The following is an 18460-nucleotide window of genomic DNA, read 5'->3' on the forward strand; positions in this document are numbered from 1 at the left end:
ATTTGTAATTTGTTTTAAAAAACTGTTCCTTTGGAAAACTGAAAATTTTACCAGAATTAGTCCATTTAAAGCATTGCCTGATCAGAATGACCTGGCATTCTAGAACTTACAGTACTCACATGGCAATCCTTCAATCATAATGAAACAGAATGTGATATGGTCACAGCTCTACATCGTTTCTGCTTTTATAGTACATCATCGGTACTATTTTAGTACTAATTATACTGTAATTATTTTATAACTTCCAACTAGTTTATGTCAAATAAACACTTTATATACAGTGTGCAATGTCATTAATTCAATGAGGGTTTAGTTCTGCATTAATTTTAATGTGGTTTGAATAGGCTTTTGTTTTCCCTCATAAATTATTAGAAGTGCAAATGCTCCACTGCCCCGGGATACCTATTAAAAGGCAATATTTTCTTACTGATAGGAAGATAAAAACTAGTGAAACTTTCAGTCATTTGTTTTTCAGTATGAAAAGTTTTATGATTATTGACTGAACATAAAGCTGTCAAAATATAGCACTTTACAATCAAAAGAAAATCAGCTTAAAAAAAACATGTCTATCAAGTTTGAGCAGAACACACACAAAAATAAATAAAACCTTACATTATCAGAAACCAAAATCTGCAGTTTGTCCAGAGGAATATAAAAGACTCTTATAAATTGTGGTCCAGGTTGTGCTAACTGGGATAAAAAAAATACTCAAAAGAAAATCAATTATTGTTAAATCATAAAATAGTGTAGTTTACCTAATAAAAATTTGGATCACTACTAGAGGTCTGAGTTTTCTTGATACATGACAGCCAGGGCTATTTAACTCAATTGCTCTGAGCCTAGGCTGTCATGGATCCATCCCTTGGGGTAGCATTTTCATGCTGGCCTGGGCCAGATTATAACTGTACTAAATAACATAATAATTGGACTGGGCAGAAGTCCCTCCAATAGAAACTTAACCAGGAATTTGAAGTGAGCTTTAGTGGTTGACTTTATGAACACCCGTGGTGTAAAGAGACATGGAAATGGAAAAGAACCCCCAGGCTATATTTGGACTTTCAGCACTAGAAAAGATATGTGACCAAAGAACCTTGTTTCTTCTGAATAATCCAATATTCATGGTCATAGGACCTTGTGCTTCTCCTCTTGTGAATGCTTTGCCCAGAAAGATTTTTTAACTTTACCCCTACTGGTTTTTTTATCTTAAGTTGAGCTATATCATTTTAATACTTCCTGACCTTATCTGTGTGTCAAACATGTTGGGTTACTTACAATAACAATATGTATGTTGCAAAAGACACAATTAGAAATTCCTTAGATTCTCTGCAAAACAGTTTACATCTGTTCTTCTTTTAATATGCCCTCCTAAATCAAACTGGCACAAAAAGGCAATATCAGAAAATGTTTGATCTGCCCATGACAATTGAATAGTTTCTAAAATATGTACAGGCTATATTTGCAATATTTCCATGGTAGTTTTATTCTGATGTATTCTTAGGTACCAAGTATTTTCATTTTTTTATGGCTCCGAAGCACACACATTTTCAGAAAATATACCAAATATATTTACCCCCCTGCTGCCTTATGGTTTAGGGTACTCAAAGAAGTCATTTGTTACATTTAGTGAAGTCACTACTCCAGGCTTTCTTCTGTGGTGGGTCACAGGGACGGACCACTGTTCAGGGGAAGGCTACTGATTGGTTGTCTTTGCCTTCAATAAAAACCACTTGACAAATGTCATGTCAAGTCATGTGAACAGCCTCAGGAGACAACCTGAAACGACATACAGGAAGGAAAAATTGCCAAGAATCATTTTAAATAAGTATTAAAACAGTGTAGCTACACTGTCACCTGCAGTGAACATTTTTATTTCAATGAATTGGATCTTCCCTGACCCCCATATGCTCACCATACCTGGCTTCCCCATGGCTCCTTGACCCTCACAACAGGTCGGAATACCTGCCACTTTTAGGTATGGAGAAACATGTGACATGCTACCCTGTGATGGTGCCCAGACTGTCACTGCTTCCCCAAGTTACATCTGTACCTGCAAAGAAAGTGTGAGGGAGTGCAATTCAGATTATTCTATGGGAGATGCCTATTCCAGAGACACAATCAACATGCATTAATTGGCAGTGTCAGTTTAAACACATTTTGCCTTAAAAGTTCAATGAGCAAAATAGTATTTTTTGCAATGAATTCGAATTTGGCTAAAAAAAAATACGGACATCCCCAACTTTTATTTCTGCCTGTGCCATCCTTTCCCAATAGAACCACATTCTTCTAATAAGTGTATAGGTGTTACAAGTACAGGTATTAAGCGATACTCTTGCAAAGGAATTACAGTCAAAAATAAAAATTCATTCCAAAAAATAATCTGTAGCTAGAGATTTTAAATCTTTAGATTATGTTATCTATAAGTCAATGACAGGCAGGAAAGAACAATAGGGAAATCCCACAACAGGTCCCCCTATGCTTTTGGGACCCATAGCAGCTGTGTAAGCTGCTATGGAAGTAACTCTGGCATTGGGCTTCATAATCATTCCCTGACATTATAATGGCTTCAGTTTTTACTGGATAGTCCCTGATCTTTTCCTTTCTCTTGTGTAGGCTGTAAAACCCCGTGTGCATTCCAGAACTATACACATTGTGTTCCAAGCTCAAATTGACGAGGGTTTTGCTAACAAAACAACTTCTTATTGAATAAACCTTGTGGTTTCTGTGAAAGAAAAAAGAAATATATCTGGCTTTTTCTCTGCTTGGCGTATGCTTATAATATGTTTTTTCTCCTTTTCCACCATCGAATATGCACCAAGGAACGTATAAAGGTTTGACTTGTTTCCCTTCTGTTAGACCTTTGCGTGTCCTCAAGTGTTTGATCCCTCCAATTCTAGTGACTGTGTTTAATTGTGTCCTATGGTACCAAAATGTAACCACCACACTCAACTGTGACTCGGTGTATTGTCCTCTATTGGTCGTGTTTGACGTCTTCAAAAAAACAACAAACAAAGACTAACATGGTGTTTTGGGTTTTCTTTTCTTCTGTAGGAGCACCCAAGGCCGGAATATGAAACCAAGCTGCTTTTAATGAAAGAAAAGTGCAAAGCGTGCAAAAATGGGGTAGGACTGATTTATTGTTTATACACATTCTGCTTATGAAACATGTCTAATTTAACAAATGTTTTTAATGATATTTATGAGTAACAGTACATTCTACAAATTTTAATTGTTATCCAGACAAAACCCTAATTGCAGAGAATGGCGCAATATATCTGTCAAGTTTTTACTTGTGTGTTGATGGATAAATTTACCATTGCTTACTATGTGCCACGGGGAAAGGAGGTGAGGGAAAATATCTGTATCAGAGATAAGAAAACAGCGGTATAAAATATACAAAATGATTAGAACCTCTGATTTCAAAATAATGCTTGTTTTCTAGATTTGCCTATTTACCAGTTACCCCTCAAATGAGTTACCAGTTCAACCTATGTAACACTTTTTTTGAATTAACATCTTCATGTGCTTTTTCTTCTTTTCTTTTTGTAATTACAAGCCAACTCACTGTAATACCAGTTACTGCTGCAATAAGGGATGTAATGCATATTAAAAGTCAAACAAAACTATATAACAAAGTAGAACAAAATCCAAGAATTCCATATGTCATATACAATATGGAGTATTATATTACTCGATAAATCTACTTCATTTATGTTACACATGGCTCTGTGTTTCCAAAAAATTTACAACCCCAATATGGGATATTTGGATTTCACTCTCCAACATAACCTGCTCCCATGGTCCAAGATTTAAAATGAGGGAGTAGTCTAAAAAAAATAAAAGCACAACTCTGATCAGGTTTCCTTTATGACCCAAAGACATCTGGTAGCCTATTAGAGAGATCAGCTCTGAGTTAGTATGAAGTCATCACTATGGGAGGACATCCATTTCCAGACATGTGGGGAAGTGTAACTTTTTTACTGGAGGGAATTGTCAACAAAGGCTTGGGTATTATCAATATACCAATATCTGCAAACACCATTTCACATTAAAAATAGGATTAGGGGAACTTAAAGGGCATGTCAATCTTATGTATAAAAAAGTATTTGCAACTGATACCTAACAAATTCATGTTTTCAAAAAGTTTCTTTTTATTTATGGAATTTGATTATTTGAGTAGATACTGTATGAGCCTTTCTGGGTTGAACAGGTTATCCATGATGTAAATAGGAGTACAATGTCATTACTGTTTCTGAGAAACTAATCTGCCACTTAATCAATGGGTTTTGCATCATATACAATGGAGGTTAACAAATGTGCTACAAAAGCCATCTGGGCCAATAATACATTTGGTTTCCAAGTTCAGAATGTATAGAATATTTTTTTTATTACTTTTTGAATAAATAATTGGTCACTTGCATTGAATCCAGCTGAGCAAATGTTATCCAAGATTCAAGAATCTCTGCTGATGTGTGAATTTAATATTGTAGTAATACTACACTATATGTGTGAATTTAATATTGTAGTAATACTCGTGATCTTTTAACAAGTTAGTAGATGCAAACCTCTAAGTAAGAGGATTTTTAGTGGTTTTTAACCTATGAGCTATATTATACTTTAGCCCCACATCACCAAGGAGCTGTCCATAATATTCAGTAAATATAATGCTACAGGAGATGGTCTATACCTGTAGAAATACCACAAATGTGGTTTGAGTCATGAATAGAAGATAACCAGAGACTGAAAAAGAAGAGACAAGAAGATGGTAAGGGATTGTGATCTAAAGTGTACTTGGGAACTGAAGACTTGTTGTAGAAGATTGTCAGAGACTTCAGGCTTACTATAGGAGATGGCCAAGATTTCATTCTTACTTCAAAAGATGGTCAGAGACTGTAGACTTGCTATAACTGTGCCTGAGAACTAAACACTTTTTGTAAGAGACTGTCAGAAACTGCATATTTACTAAAGGAGATGGTCAAGAATGTGTTCCTACTACAATAGATTGTCAGAGTTTAGACTTGTTATGGATGTGGTTGAGAATAGAAGTCTTGTTCTAGAAAAGTGAAAACCAAAGACTTACTAAAGGATAAAATCAGAGACTGTGGACTTACTAAAGGAGATGGCCAGAGACAACTCCAGGTATGGAGCTGGAGACAGCAGAAAATAGTCAGAAACAAGGGGTGTGTTAGAAGTCAATTTTTAGGAGTCAATAATATCAGTGTCTCTTTTTTAAATTCGGGCTCCCATACTCACTACTGACTGTTAGTGTCCAAGAGCAACATGGCAAGCATCAGAATGCCATATGTGGCCTGACAGCAGGTTAGTTTATCAATTGTTTGCTTTAAGTACAAAATCATTAGAAGAAGAAACTTCTGCAACATTCAGCCTCTAGGCTCTAAAGCCAAAAGATAGCTCATGGCACCTTCCTACAGCCTGAGTCCGGTAAAGCTCAACCACATGGGAGGAAGCATCCCATATATTTAACACTTCTCCAATTCATACCAACAAATCAAGACTCAAGGCAATTCCTAACACTGACTGTTAACCATCTGTACACATAGAGCTGGAGCATGATCAAAAGTTTTTGGCAGTAAGAATAAAAGTCTGTGATTAGGGGAACACTCACGAAGAGAAACAATGGGACTGACTATAGCCCCTTGTTTCTTACAGATCACACATAAGTAAAAAGAGTTTTAAAAAATTCTAGATCCTCACACATAATACAACTGCCATCTGTGCCTTCAAAAAAAATGCTGTTGATAACTAATTTTAAAGTGAACCCCAAGGAAACATTAAGTTTGGCAAATTGAATTGTCGGAAAGTCCCCTGTAGCGCTACCACTGCAGGAGGTATGGAGATACGCAACACTGAAATGATGTATTGAAAAGACAGGGCATGAGGGCATTGAAAATGAGTTTTAGCAACAGGCTTTAGATTTACCACACGACACAACTACCTTGGTCTTGTACCTTATGTTGAAAAAATATATCATGGCTTGAGTTATAACAATTGCATAAAGCATAATTTGAGATGCTTCTTGAAGTAGAAATTAAAAGAGCAACACAAACTAGGCTGGCCTAACAAACACATTATGCAATGATTAAAAGCGTGTTACAGTCATGTGCCTGGCTCTGTGTACAATTTAGTCATACCAAGGTTCCCCCAGTCTAACTCTCACACGAGGCGCCTTTTGTCAATTTCACGAGAGGGATAGAGGAAAATGTCGTAATCCTGCAGCTGTTGTCCCTGGATCTTTGTGATTGTCATTTTAAAAATGCCAAGCTTTCCTCGAGGGTAGGTGTAATTGGACACAAATGCACAAATCGCCACAAGAAATTTACAGGAAATCTAAAATGTACTAATGTCTCATTTTCATTCCTAAAAAAAATAGAATAAAGCATAAGTGCATTTACTTTCATGAATCACCATGCATTTTTACTTATCTCACCCTATATAATGCTAATATGATAGAGGTTAATTTTCCTAGAGATATGTACCGTATTTTCCGGCGTATAAGGCGACTGGGCGTATAAGACGACCCTCCACTCTAACCAATCAGTTGGGGGTCGTGTTATACGCCCAGTATTGTACTGTTCCTTCTGCCTGTCAGATCTCGCTATTGTACGAGAACTGAGAGGCAGAAGGAACAGTACAGTACTAGTTCTAAGGAATGAATGGGCGCGTTCCTTCTTAATGAATGGGCGTGTTCTAGTAGAGAGCCAATCCAGGCTCTCCACTGGAGAGCCAAAACAGGCTCTCCACTGGAGAGCCAATCCAGGCTCATGTCCTCCTGTGCAGGCTCACATTCTCCTGTGCAGCTTGCACAGGAGGACTCGCGGGCACTCAACTCGCGGGGACGCCGGACGTGAAGCAAGCTGCAGGTAAGTACTGGTACCCGGCGTATAAGACGACCCACGACTTTGGCACAGATTTTTTGGGGTTAAAAAGTCGTCTTATACGCCGGAAAATACGGTACTCCTTTCAGGAGCTGGACCTGCCTCTATGTTTGCATCCGTCTGCTGAAAATACTTTTCCTGGCCACTAGTGTTGTGTACTACACCTTCTACCTAGATTGTACGGCCTGTTGAGTTGAGTCCTCTCCTGCTCTGGTGTCATTGTTTCTATTCGTCTATTAGGAAGTTTTGTCATCTGCAACCCCCATGTATTATATAGCACTGAAAAATATGTTGGTGTTTTATACATGAAGATTAGTTGCAAAATAGAACACTGCACAGAGACAGTACATCTGATACCCACTTTGAGCTCAATGAGCAATCTGTGCAGAAAATTAATGTATTAGGGGTCAGGAAGCTTCAGAAAGGACTGCAGGACTTCCCTTTATTAAGTTACGATCAGGGGTGGGTATAGGGAATTGCAAAGTGTACCACTGCATGAGGGCCCTCGATCCTCTTCCGGACTGATGGGGTAAGACTCAAGAAACAGCAGAAGAGGAGGAGAAACCAAAGACCCACAGGAATTTTTAAGGAAGTAAATTACACCATTCCCAATCATTGATCATTAGGGTTAGGGAAACTGTAGACATGGTTTTCTTTTGACTGCACCGGACTAATGACATTTTCATTAAATGCACCTCCCTGGTCTAGGTACCTGTATTTAGCTGGAGGTTAAGGCCTGCTGTTGCTGTTGTTATCTGATAATATATATACTCTTGATGTATATTGTGGCATATATTATGTGGAATATATTTATGCAGACTGAAGTTACATATTAGTCTACTTTAGGGCAAATTAAAGTGTATGTCTGGGCAAAAAAACTTTACTTTTGTATTATTGCAGGTACAGAAAAAATCATGTTCATCTGCCAGAAATCTATTGTGATCCTAACTTTTCATTTGAGATGACAACACACTACTTTTGCCCTGCCTTCTAGACTACAGAACTTTCTCCCTCCTCAAAATTTTACATACGTAGACTTATTTCCCAGCAAAACACTGATACTACCTTGACTCCTAAGAACCAACCCACACATGGTACAAAGTGAAGCTCTTGGAGGATGTAGTTCTCGATTTGTGTCTATCTCATTAGATATTAATCTCCCAGCAGCTACCCCTCTAAGAATTGTTCAAGCTTGCTGATGATAGGAATAATAAAAGCTATTTTTAGCTGCAAGATCAATGTAAAAATAATACAGGGATAGGATAGAGAAGGAGCTTAAGGGGTAAAATTTAGGTAACACCTAGACATAAACTTTAAGTGGTTTTATTGAGTTTTAGGATATCATGAAAAGGTGAGGGTATCTTTGTGTATACATGAATATAAAAGACATTATACAGCTGAAACACAAATTTAGTTATATAGTGTATCTGTTATGTTTTAGTTTTGATGGTTAACTGACAGGTCCACTTTAAAAGACCACACATTCATTCTATTTTGTTTCTGGTACCTTGCCCAGAACTGAGACCTGTCAAGTCTCATTTCTACAGTTCGTTAGAACACATTGGTCTCAATACTAGGAAATGGTGCCAGAAGACTTTTGAGACACCGCCCATTTGTGAAGAGTTGCTTAGTTGAATGCAATCCCCTAACCTACTCTGCAGAGTTTTATACTTTCGCGGAGGGATTTAATTTATATTTCATAAAGAAGATGACATTTTAGATTTAATTACATCTTGGAATCATAGTTGTGTCCTGCTGATTCCCTTCCTGATAGTCCATTTTTATATAGCCTTTTTATGGCATAGGAAGCCAAAGCTATAATGGAGAAACACGTAATCCTGAAATCAGAGTTGTTTCTCTAGTCCCTGGATTACCATTTATTTTGAAAAATGGAACAATATCTTTCAAAGTCCTAGAGCATAGTATAACATATGTGGCATTTGGTAGTTACTATAGGATGGCACAGCAGCCACTTCTGTTGGAGATGTGGGCGTATATCATTTTTGGTAGACAAGCTCGGCAATGTCTCGATTCTTGACAACTTTACCAGCGTTTAATTAGATTACATATCTGAGAACTGTGTGGTTTAGCACCTCAGCTTTTAATGATTTAGAACACTAGGCTCATTCCCTGTGTGGTGAACAAGGTCAAGGTTAGATTTTCTACAGAAATGGCAAATTAGCACTTTGGGCCCATATCTGATAGTAATAAAGCACCACTTATTTAGGACATGTGTAGAACTAGGTTTGGTAGACAACCCCAGTGCTAGGTTCTGGACACCACACGCACATCATCGTTTTAAATCTGTATTATTATTATTTTAGCATGATTGAGTAGCATTGAGTTATTTCATACTTGTTGGAGAAGCTTAGTGTTCTTGACAACAGTGTTCAGACTGTCATTATTTGCAATCAGTTTTGGTATTAAGAACTACTTGCAAAATCAGGTAACATTGGACCGAATGGGTTCATCTTTTATCCTTTATTTGACAGGCAGTAGGAGACAGCAGCAATGCTGCATGTTTTCTGCAGACACCACATGCACTGTCCACCGCCACCTCCATAGACTTGAATTGAAACCACTTGTGAACGCTTCTGCAAGTGTATTGAAGAGTTTGCAAACATTTCTTATGTGGCTTCAATTCAAGAAAAAACAAAAATGAAAGGGATAAAAATCACCTCTCAGCTTGGTCTTTACAGTCTTGAAAGTAGATGACCAGGAACAGTAACAGCTGCAGTAAAAAATTGAAAACCTGAACCCTAAAAGTCCAATTGTTTTTCTGCAGGTGGAAAAATATCAATACTTACATAGGCTAATTCAGTTCTTTGGTTTTCTATGAAGAATCCACCTAAATAAACACCACATAACCTTTTAAAAAACCTGATGCCATACAAGTTGACTATATAAATATAGCAGAACAGGATTCTAGATATTGACATGCTGGCTTTCTAGACACTCAATTCTTGTGAGTTGGAGATTAGCTGAATGAAGTCTTTGTTGAAGAGTATGTCCAGCCAACATATTATTTTGTTTTGGATAGATTAGAAAGTTTAGATCCTGGTCTGGTTTTTTACTGCTGTCCAGGGCCCCATTGCAGAAACTTCCCCTTGCTTACTGTAAAGTCAAAAACAGGTTTTACTAGACAGGAAACTGTTGTCATCTTGACAAGAGATTCTGTCTGTTTCCCTGTTGGAAACTTTTGCTTACTTTTTGTCTGATGAAACCATTGTCACTGTGACAATATGTGATTTCTCTGAAGAAAGCCCCAGATAGGAATAAAATCTTTACCAGCCATTTAACTCTTCCTGACTTTGAAACAAAAACAAAAAAAAGTTTGGCCGGACTTTCATTTTGTTCTTACCTATTTATGTTGGTATTGCCTATGGAAAGTCAAAGCTGAACACTAGGCAAACACCCAGTGGGAGAACCACTGTGACTAGCTGGTAGTTGAGTAAAACAATGCTCAGTGGGAGTTGCAGAAAACAACAGTGCCCACTGGTGGGGGGAGGGAGCAATACTTCTGGGCAAAGGGTAAAGCTGCATACACACATGCAATTATTGTGGTTGGAAAAGATCTTTAACAATCCTTTCTAACGACTAAGGACTGCACGATGCATGAACGAGTGCTGTACATACAGCACCATTCTACTCTATGGAGAGAGGAGGGGGAGAACGATGGAGCGGCACCCTGCGGGGCGCTCTCCTCCATCCCTTGCATTAGGATCGTTCGTCGTCCATCATCCGTTCATCCGCCAGGAGGGTTGTTTGGACGATGGGCGATTGACGCTGTACACACGCCAGATACTTGTCCAATATCTGCCCTGAGATGATTATCAGATGAGAACCATTGGACATGTTTACATAGCTTTAGGGAGAATAATACTGCCAGAGAAGAATCACGGAGGTCCGAAGTGCCCATCTGGGGGTGGTGAGTTTTTTGGTCCCCATCTCGGGGTTGGTGGGATACATTGAAATGCAGTATAGTAATGGGTGAACAAGTGCCCAGTGGGGGTTAATAATAGTGTCTAGCTGGGGGTGGGGGGTTGGAAAAACAGTAATGCAGAGTAGAGAATGCATGGAGGGAGTGGAAGAACAAAAGTGCCTAGCTGTAGGTGTGGAGGAACAATGGTGCCCAGTGGGAGATAAACATTGATAGAAAACATTTATCTTGTTCAGAAGTCTGTGTTCCACACTTTTCCTCTCTCTGTCCTCCGTATTCCCTTGTTAGGACTAAGCTGAGCCTGTGGAGAAAAAGATATCTCAGCACAGAAACAAATGTTCCTCTGCTTGCCTGCCAGATATAAGGGATGACGAGAATGCCTTGAGAATGTTGCAGAAACTGGGACAGTTAGGGAGTATGCGGTTATACTTATATATATCAATAGAGACGAAGAGAAACAACAGAATCATAAAGCCAATATTTCTGTCACTCTTCTATCTTCTCCTATCAGACTGCTTGTTGTCAGCACAGTTGGTTTCCTGTGCTGCTTCTGCCTCCCCCAATCTGAGCCCTACTATGCTTGGACTGTATTAAACTGTTAGAAAGCCAAATTAAGGTACTTATACAATTTGTATTCATTACAATAAGGGTAAGGTAGAAATTAGGGCTGTGTCTGAATATAACACGTATTATGCAACAGCTCAGCATTGTTCATAGTTATTTAACAGGATGATACAAATCTTGCTCACTCTAATGAGTTTCAGAAAAAACATTTTTAGGGTCCTTTCTGCCTCTATTCTTTCTGATTGTGAAAGCTATGGAGCACATGGATATCCAGTATTTCCCTCGCTCTACAGAAGTATATATGGTATTTAAATCCAATAACCTTTAGATCTACAATAAGTAGAATAAACAACTGCATTGATTTGTGTATTTTTTTATCTGCCAGGAGTTCAACTTTAGGCTGGAAAACTTTGGGGTGTGTATTTCAGAGTGACAGGAAACATTGAAAGATTACCAAGGAATCATAGGTCCTTTTAAAATAAAAGTAACAATTCATATATTTATTATTGACAAGGATAAACAGAGGACATTGTAAGATCAGGGAAAGGTTAAGATTGACATATTGTGTTGATGCTTTGTTTTCTTACACTAAGACATCACACTTTCATCTCCAAGTTAGTATATTTCTGTTTGTTTCTCCAGACACTTCTGTCACTGCAGGTTATTAGTCCCTGTGATTTGTAGCATATGTATTTGTTTTTATTAGAACAGTGTTGGTGGTCGATAAATCATTCAAGAAGTATAAGGTCCTGTATGGTATTTATTGTATGTTCATAATCTGCATCTTAGTCTGTTTCTTGCTATATTAAGCCTGTCTGTGTTATTGTTCAGGTTGACATAAATTCAAATTAGCATTTTTTGGGGTTTATTCTACATATTGCATGTCTACATTTCTTTTGAAATGCTAATAAAATATTGTAGAACTGGGAAAACTATTCCAATAAACTCAGACATTGATCCAAACTGAGCTGAGATGGAGATTACTGAATAGCTTCTGATATGTTTCTGTTCTTTTGTTAATTAATTCTGCCAGGGTCACCACCTAATAAAAATCAGCCTTACATAAAGACCCATATTTCCCTTCCTACCACCACACTGACAACATTCATCATGACTTTTAGCATAAGATGGAAAGCTAATTAAAGGAGTACAAAAGTGGTCACTTTTACAAGACACAAACACAATACAGTTTTTGGCTTTAACGTTTAGTTACTTTTTGAATTAATTACATAATGAACCAATAAGTAAATGGTAACTTCACTGCGGGAATCTCTGTGAATCCAACAATCCAGTTGTTTTGATGAATTTCTATAGGATTCAATTATGCTGGAGGGCAAATCCAGCAGTGTACTATATAAACATTTGACGAGATTTCTAAGACCTAGTAGACAGCTGATGTAAAAGAAAACTGTTATTATTTTATATATTAATTTTTATGTATTTCTGATTCAAGTAAACTGTGTTTATTGTATATATTTTAAGCTATATCTGCTGCTTTACCTTCTCCAATCTGAACTTCTCTGATCTCTCCAGAATAAATCCACTTCAGGGTCATTTAATGTAAACCAAAAGGAGACCCCTCATGAGGTCAATGATGGATCACTGAAAGTGTTAGCACAAGCAATAATTACATAAGACATAACAAAATTTATTTGTAATTTAACAGACGTTCAGGGTCAGAATTAAGGAATGATCTCTAATCAGTCTCAGATATTGTCAACATGCAACTTGGCATTGTTGACATGCCCATATGGACAGAGCAGGGATTTAATTTAAAGCTACCCTGCTATATAGGAAGACACCCAACAAATGATGTAAAGAAGAAGGTGAATACTTACCTCTCCTGTTGCCCACAACGCTGAATGCCGGACCAAAGAAAAAATTTTCCCAACTCAGGTCTGCACTTTAGAATTGGTAATCTCTCATGTTCCCTACTGTACTTAGTGGTTCTGTTATCAATACAGGACACCCAGACTCACATACTCCATTCTACAGCATTCTGTGGCACTGGCAACAGGAAAGGGTATGTATGATATTACTCTTTTATAGGTATGTGATTTATTAGGAAGTTTCCCTTTAAGTTAAATTCAAGTATAGGTCTGTTTTAAAGCTTGAACATTAAGCCAAAGACGAAATGCACTTAGAATCCAACAGTTGGTATTTTATTAAAGCAGCCACAGCTGTACAAAAGCCTGTCCTCTGCCAGCATACTGTAGAGAAGGACGTTTTTTTCAGTGTAAATCAATGGTCTTTCTTAGGTATTACATACCTCCTGCTGAATTAGAGCTATACCTCCCCAGTCAAAAAAAAAAAAAACTCACGCTTCCCTTTGATTGGAGAAGTCTAGTTTTAACTTAACAGGAAATGTAAAAAAACTGTAAGGAACATTTTATAAATAAACCATTAAGGTTAAAATTTAAAAAGTACTTAGACAGGAAGGATATGTTGCCTATAGAACACCATCAATATTTAAAAGTGATCATTATAATAATAAAAAAAGACAATCAAAAATCTAGTGCCTTTTGTGAAAGTAAATGTGTAAATCTTACAAGGTCGAAGCCATCTCTCAGGCTGATGGAGCCAACAAAATGAGAACTATCTTTGCTATTGCTCAGATTAGATGCTTCAATTTCATTACTAAGGTCAAACATTCTCTTACACATATCTTTAGTGACATAAAGTAGCTTAGAACATGACAGGCAATCATGTGTAAGCATGCTGGAAATGGGTGGCCACTTTTGATCATAAATGACTAACCCAATTTCCTTAAGTTGCTGGAAAACGTTTGGCCTTACTAAAAATAACTGATTTTTTAAGAGAAGTCTGGTCTAAAAGAATGATGTTGTTGTAATAGATTGTATCTAATAGTGTTACTGTTCTCAATTTGGAGCTGATTTACTAAAAGAATTTAGGCAGTTTCTTTACCATGGTGAATTATCTCTTTCCAAGGGATTTCCAAGCTGCATACACTTTCTCTTTCCAAGCTGCATACACACATGCAATCATTGTAGTTCGAAAGGATTTTTTACTATCCTTTTCAGCAACTAAGGAATACACGATGCATGAACGAGTGCTGTACATACAGCACTGTTCTGCTCTATGAAGAGAGGAGGGGGAGAACGAGGGAGCGGTACCCTGCTGCGCGCTCTCGCCCTTCCTTTGCATTAAGATTGTTCGCCGTCCATCGTCCGTGGTTCCGCCAGGACGATTGTTGATTGATGATGGGAGCTGTACACACGCCAGATTCTCGTCCAATATTGGCCCTGAGCTGATTATCGGGCGAGAACCATTGGACGTATATACATAGCTTTAGCTTAGGCAATTTAATTAGAATTACCTTCGTAAAGAATACCCAATTATGTGCATGGATGTAAAAATGTTTTTTGCTTGCTTATGATTAGTTGAAGTCAGCTGGCAATACAGCTCTCAATTGTGCCATGTGAACAGTCTATTTCCTTTAGTTAATCCATTGTTGCTCAACCCTTTTAACATAGGGGAACCCTTAAAATTACTTTCAGATTTCTTGGGAACCCCTGCTATTGTTACTATATCCACAGCTCACAGGTCATCATTGCGGTGGTCAGTGGAAAGAAAGCTTCTGACATTTTTGATGGCAACCCAACAAATAGGTTTTTCCCTTACCTTTCAGGTGACAATGTTGGTATGATGTGCGATACAAAGAGGTGTTGAATTATTTGAAATAGGTTCTTCACTGATAAAAAGGTTTTAATAATTATTTATTGGTATCACTGATCTTTAGATTTGATGACAATTTCTAGACTGGTTTAGCCTTTGCCTCCTACCAAAAACAATAGGCATTCCCTTTTACTTAAAAAACAATTTGGAGTTGACTTACTAAAATAATATAGGAAATTTAAGTACCCATTACACTGTATATTTTACTTAACTTGCGTGTGGTGAAAATGTACTATTAAAAGGCTAAACACAGCTCAATGTTTTCTTTGCTGGAGTTGAAGTTGTAACTAAGAACCTGCAGTGCAAGGTTCTCCCTGCTTCTGCTTCATTCATTCTGTAGCGCTGTAGTTCCTCCACCTTTTCTGATCAGTTTGTAACCCTCATTTTTTTGTGATATTGTCCCAGTAGTAGTTTCTTGTGTTGCTAGAGATCCTCAGTTATTCAGAACTGTTGACATCCTATGAGGGCGGGGTGCTGTGAATGTGACCCTGAGGAGGCAATGACCACAGCGCTCTGCACTCATATACAATGATAAATTCCTCATTAATCACATCAGTGCCTCTTTCTGCATCATTGAGGACAACTCACCCGTGAAGAAAATTCAAAATAGAATAGAACTCTGTGAGTCACATGGCCATCTTGAAAACATTTGAAAATGGTAAGTAACAAAAGAGGAAAAAAAACAATAAACTGGGAATATTCCTATGTATTTGTTAGTTAGAAAAAGGGGAAAGCCCTTTATATAAATAATAACTTCAACAGCATTTTTATGGATGATGTGAATCACAATTTTTCTCCATCAATCTACAACTCTAGCCAATGACTCACCACGGTATTTGGCTCATCTTCTGGAGAGTTACGCGAATGAGTCACTCGTATTTTATTTTCAAAGTTATGGTTCATTTCAGATTGCACATTAACCACGCGGACATCCTGTTAAGCATTCTGATCTGATGTTGTTTTAAAACGAGGGAAATAAAGCTGCAGGTAATATTGGATCCAAGTACAGTGTTTGTATCTGCTGTAACTCATCCGGGAATATTTTCTAGCCAAAAAAGAGTTAAGGCCGGCACAGAACTTACTGCTGACCTCCGGTCCTCCTCTGAAAAATAATATGACTCTCTCAAGACTTGACAAGCTTTTAATACGCCACAGATACACACAACTGTAATAAAACATACACATGTTCCACCGAAATGAAATAATTCTCTGTGCAGTGAGCTAGAAATCCACAATGAACTTGTAATTTATAGAGAACATATAGATACCACACACGTTTTGAATTTTTATCCCCCAATGGATGCATAAATTACAAAAGTAAAGTGGTGTCTTTATTTCAATGCACGTAGCTCTACATAGTGCTACATTGTAATGGGAGTCATTTATTTTGTTTTATTCTATTTAAATCATAAATCTCATAAAAATTCCAGCCTAGTGAAGTAAAAAAATAAAAAGAGGCCTTTTCTGCAATACTCACTGTCAATCTGAAGCTGGCTTGTGCAGGTTCATTTTTCTGCTGCTAGATGTTTTACTGGGTTGAATGACAACCAGCATCATACACCTTTTTCATCTAAGCCCAGACTGCCAAAGTCATGCCAATAGCCATTGACCTAATAGTGAAAAAAACCCGCTTTACAGAGTTCATAACCATGACACTAACTCATAGAGGAGCTCAGAATGTAATGCTTCTTTCACAGTGTAAGGCCAGTTTTAAGGGGAAGCTAATTAACTTACCAGTATTTTTTCGAGATGTGTGAATAAACTTGAGTGCCTGGAGGAAATCCATGCAAATGCCAGTAAAACATACAAACCTGGAACTCAAATGCTTTAATGTAGGTGAGCTAGTTATGAAGCCACAATGCACGTTTGAATATAAATGTTTTTAAAAGACTGCTTTTGAAATTGTTTAATTATGGCATTGTTCTAATTGTTTATTATAGAGATGCGTGATAATTAGATAGATACATGCATATTCACAAAAGCACTGTGATGTTTCAATATGAAAGCTTAAAGCAATTGTGATCCAAACCTCAGCCTTATAATGGAATGAATCAAGTACTGTACTAAATAAATCTCTCCCTACTAGATCCATAAGTACAATTTTAAAGATGAGAGAAGGGTGTAAAAATCGTTAACATGAAAGGTCTCAGGAGCTGACGCATTTCACCCTATGAGCTTCCTCAGGGGATAATGAAAACCTTCCAAAAAATTATATACATCCAAGATATATTATATGCATACAAGATAGATACATATCATCTTGCTCCAGGGAGGATTAAGGAGAGGGAAAAGGTCCGTTACTATGAGGCTAGTTAGAAAAATAGCGATCCAAGTATTAGGTTCATAGGTAGAAACCAAAGTTAGGATTGTTCGGTGAAAATATTGGAAGCTCTGATACAGATGAAAAATTTGTTGTGGAAGGCAGAAAGAGCCAGTTCCAGTGACCAGAGGGCAGCATTTCAAGCATTATACTTTAGATTTATGTTATTTAGTATGATGCAATGTTTATAGCATAGCATCAGTTGAAGATACTTTGGAAATCATTACAAATTAATTGATGGGTGCATTTGACCCACAATTGAATTTTTTCTGACCTGCTTCAAGAGAGTATTTCATTCTCATACATTTGTATGAGAATGCAAAACCTTCTGACATGGGCAAAAGCTCCAAACACACAAAAATAGCCAACATTATTTCTTGTTTCTTCTATACCCCTTCCCAGAAATGCAGTGAACATTGGAAATCATCAGCAAGCCATCAGCCTACAAGTTAGAAACACACACATATTTACTCTTCTATAATTGACTTTCTGGATCACATAAAATATGCTGGCCATGGAGCCCACGTGAAAAGCATCTGCAAAGTTGTAAACAAAAATATCTTGCTAATAATAAAATGAACAAGGAAATCATCACAAAATCACATCCCATGGAAAGATTTTTTGTTTAATATCTCCACACATTAAAAATATGATTTATATTGTCCATATGTATGATCTGCTGCTAATTGTACCATAATTTCTATTGGCATTGAGTGTATGAATCATCTCTGCTTGTATTTATGATTTTAGTTGTCAGATTTGAGTGCTAAGAATTAGAACCCAGAGTTATTATAGAAATACTTTATATTTGTTTATTGAACAATCCTTCCAAGGGTTCATCCACATAAATAATAGATTTTTGGTTAGTTGGAATACAGCTCTTGGGTTCTTGTTTTGGGTACTTCAAGAGTGATATCTTCCTTTTATAAAAAACTAAATACCAATTCCTGTTTACCTAGGTGTTTTGAATATCCCTGTCTATTTCAGGCAGTGCACATATGAGGACAAGAACATAAGAGGCCAGGGGTCTATTGTTGATCAACTTGT

The 18460-nt window shown here is 37.3% G+C and overlaps 1 protein-coding gene across 1 annotated transcript in view; it reads left to right on the forward strand.

Annotated features, from left to right (window-relative positions):
* ANO2 (anoctamin 2) overlaps nt 1-18460 on the forward strand; it is a gene marked incomplete in the record, with an annotated part of 124425 nt that overhangs the window by 57125 nt on the left and 48840 nt on the right. The window contains 1 exon segment of the mRNA XM_072398970.1: nt 3049-3120. Coding sequence (XP_072255071.1) covers nt 3049-3120 — 72 coding nt within the window.

The sequence above is a fragment of the Pyxicephalus adspersus genome, chromosome 2 (genome assembly GCF_032062135.1).
Source record: "Pyxicephalus adspersus chromosome 2, UCB_Pads_2.0, whole genome shotgun sequence".
In the NCBI taxonomy this organism is placed as follows: Eukaryota; Metazoa; Chordata; class Amphibia; order Anura; family Pyxicephalidae; genus Pyxicephalus; species Pyxicephalus adspersus.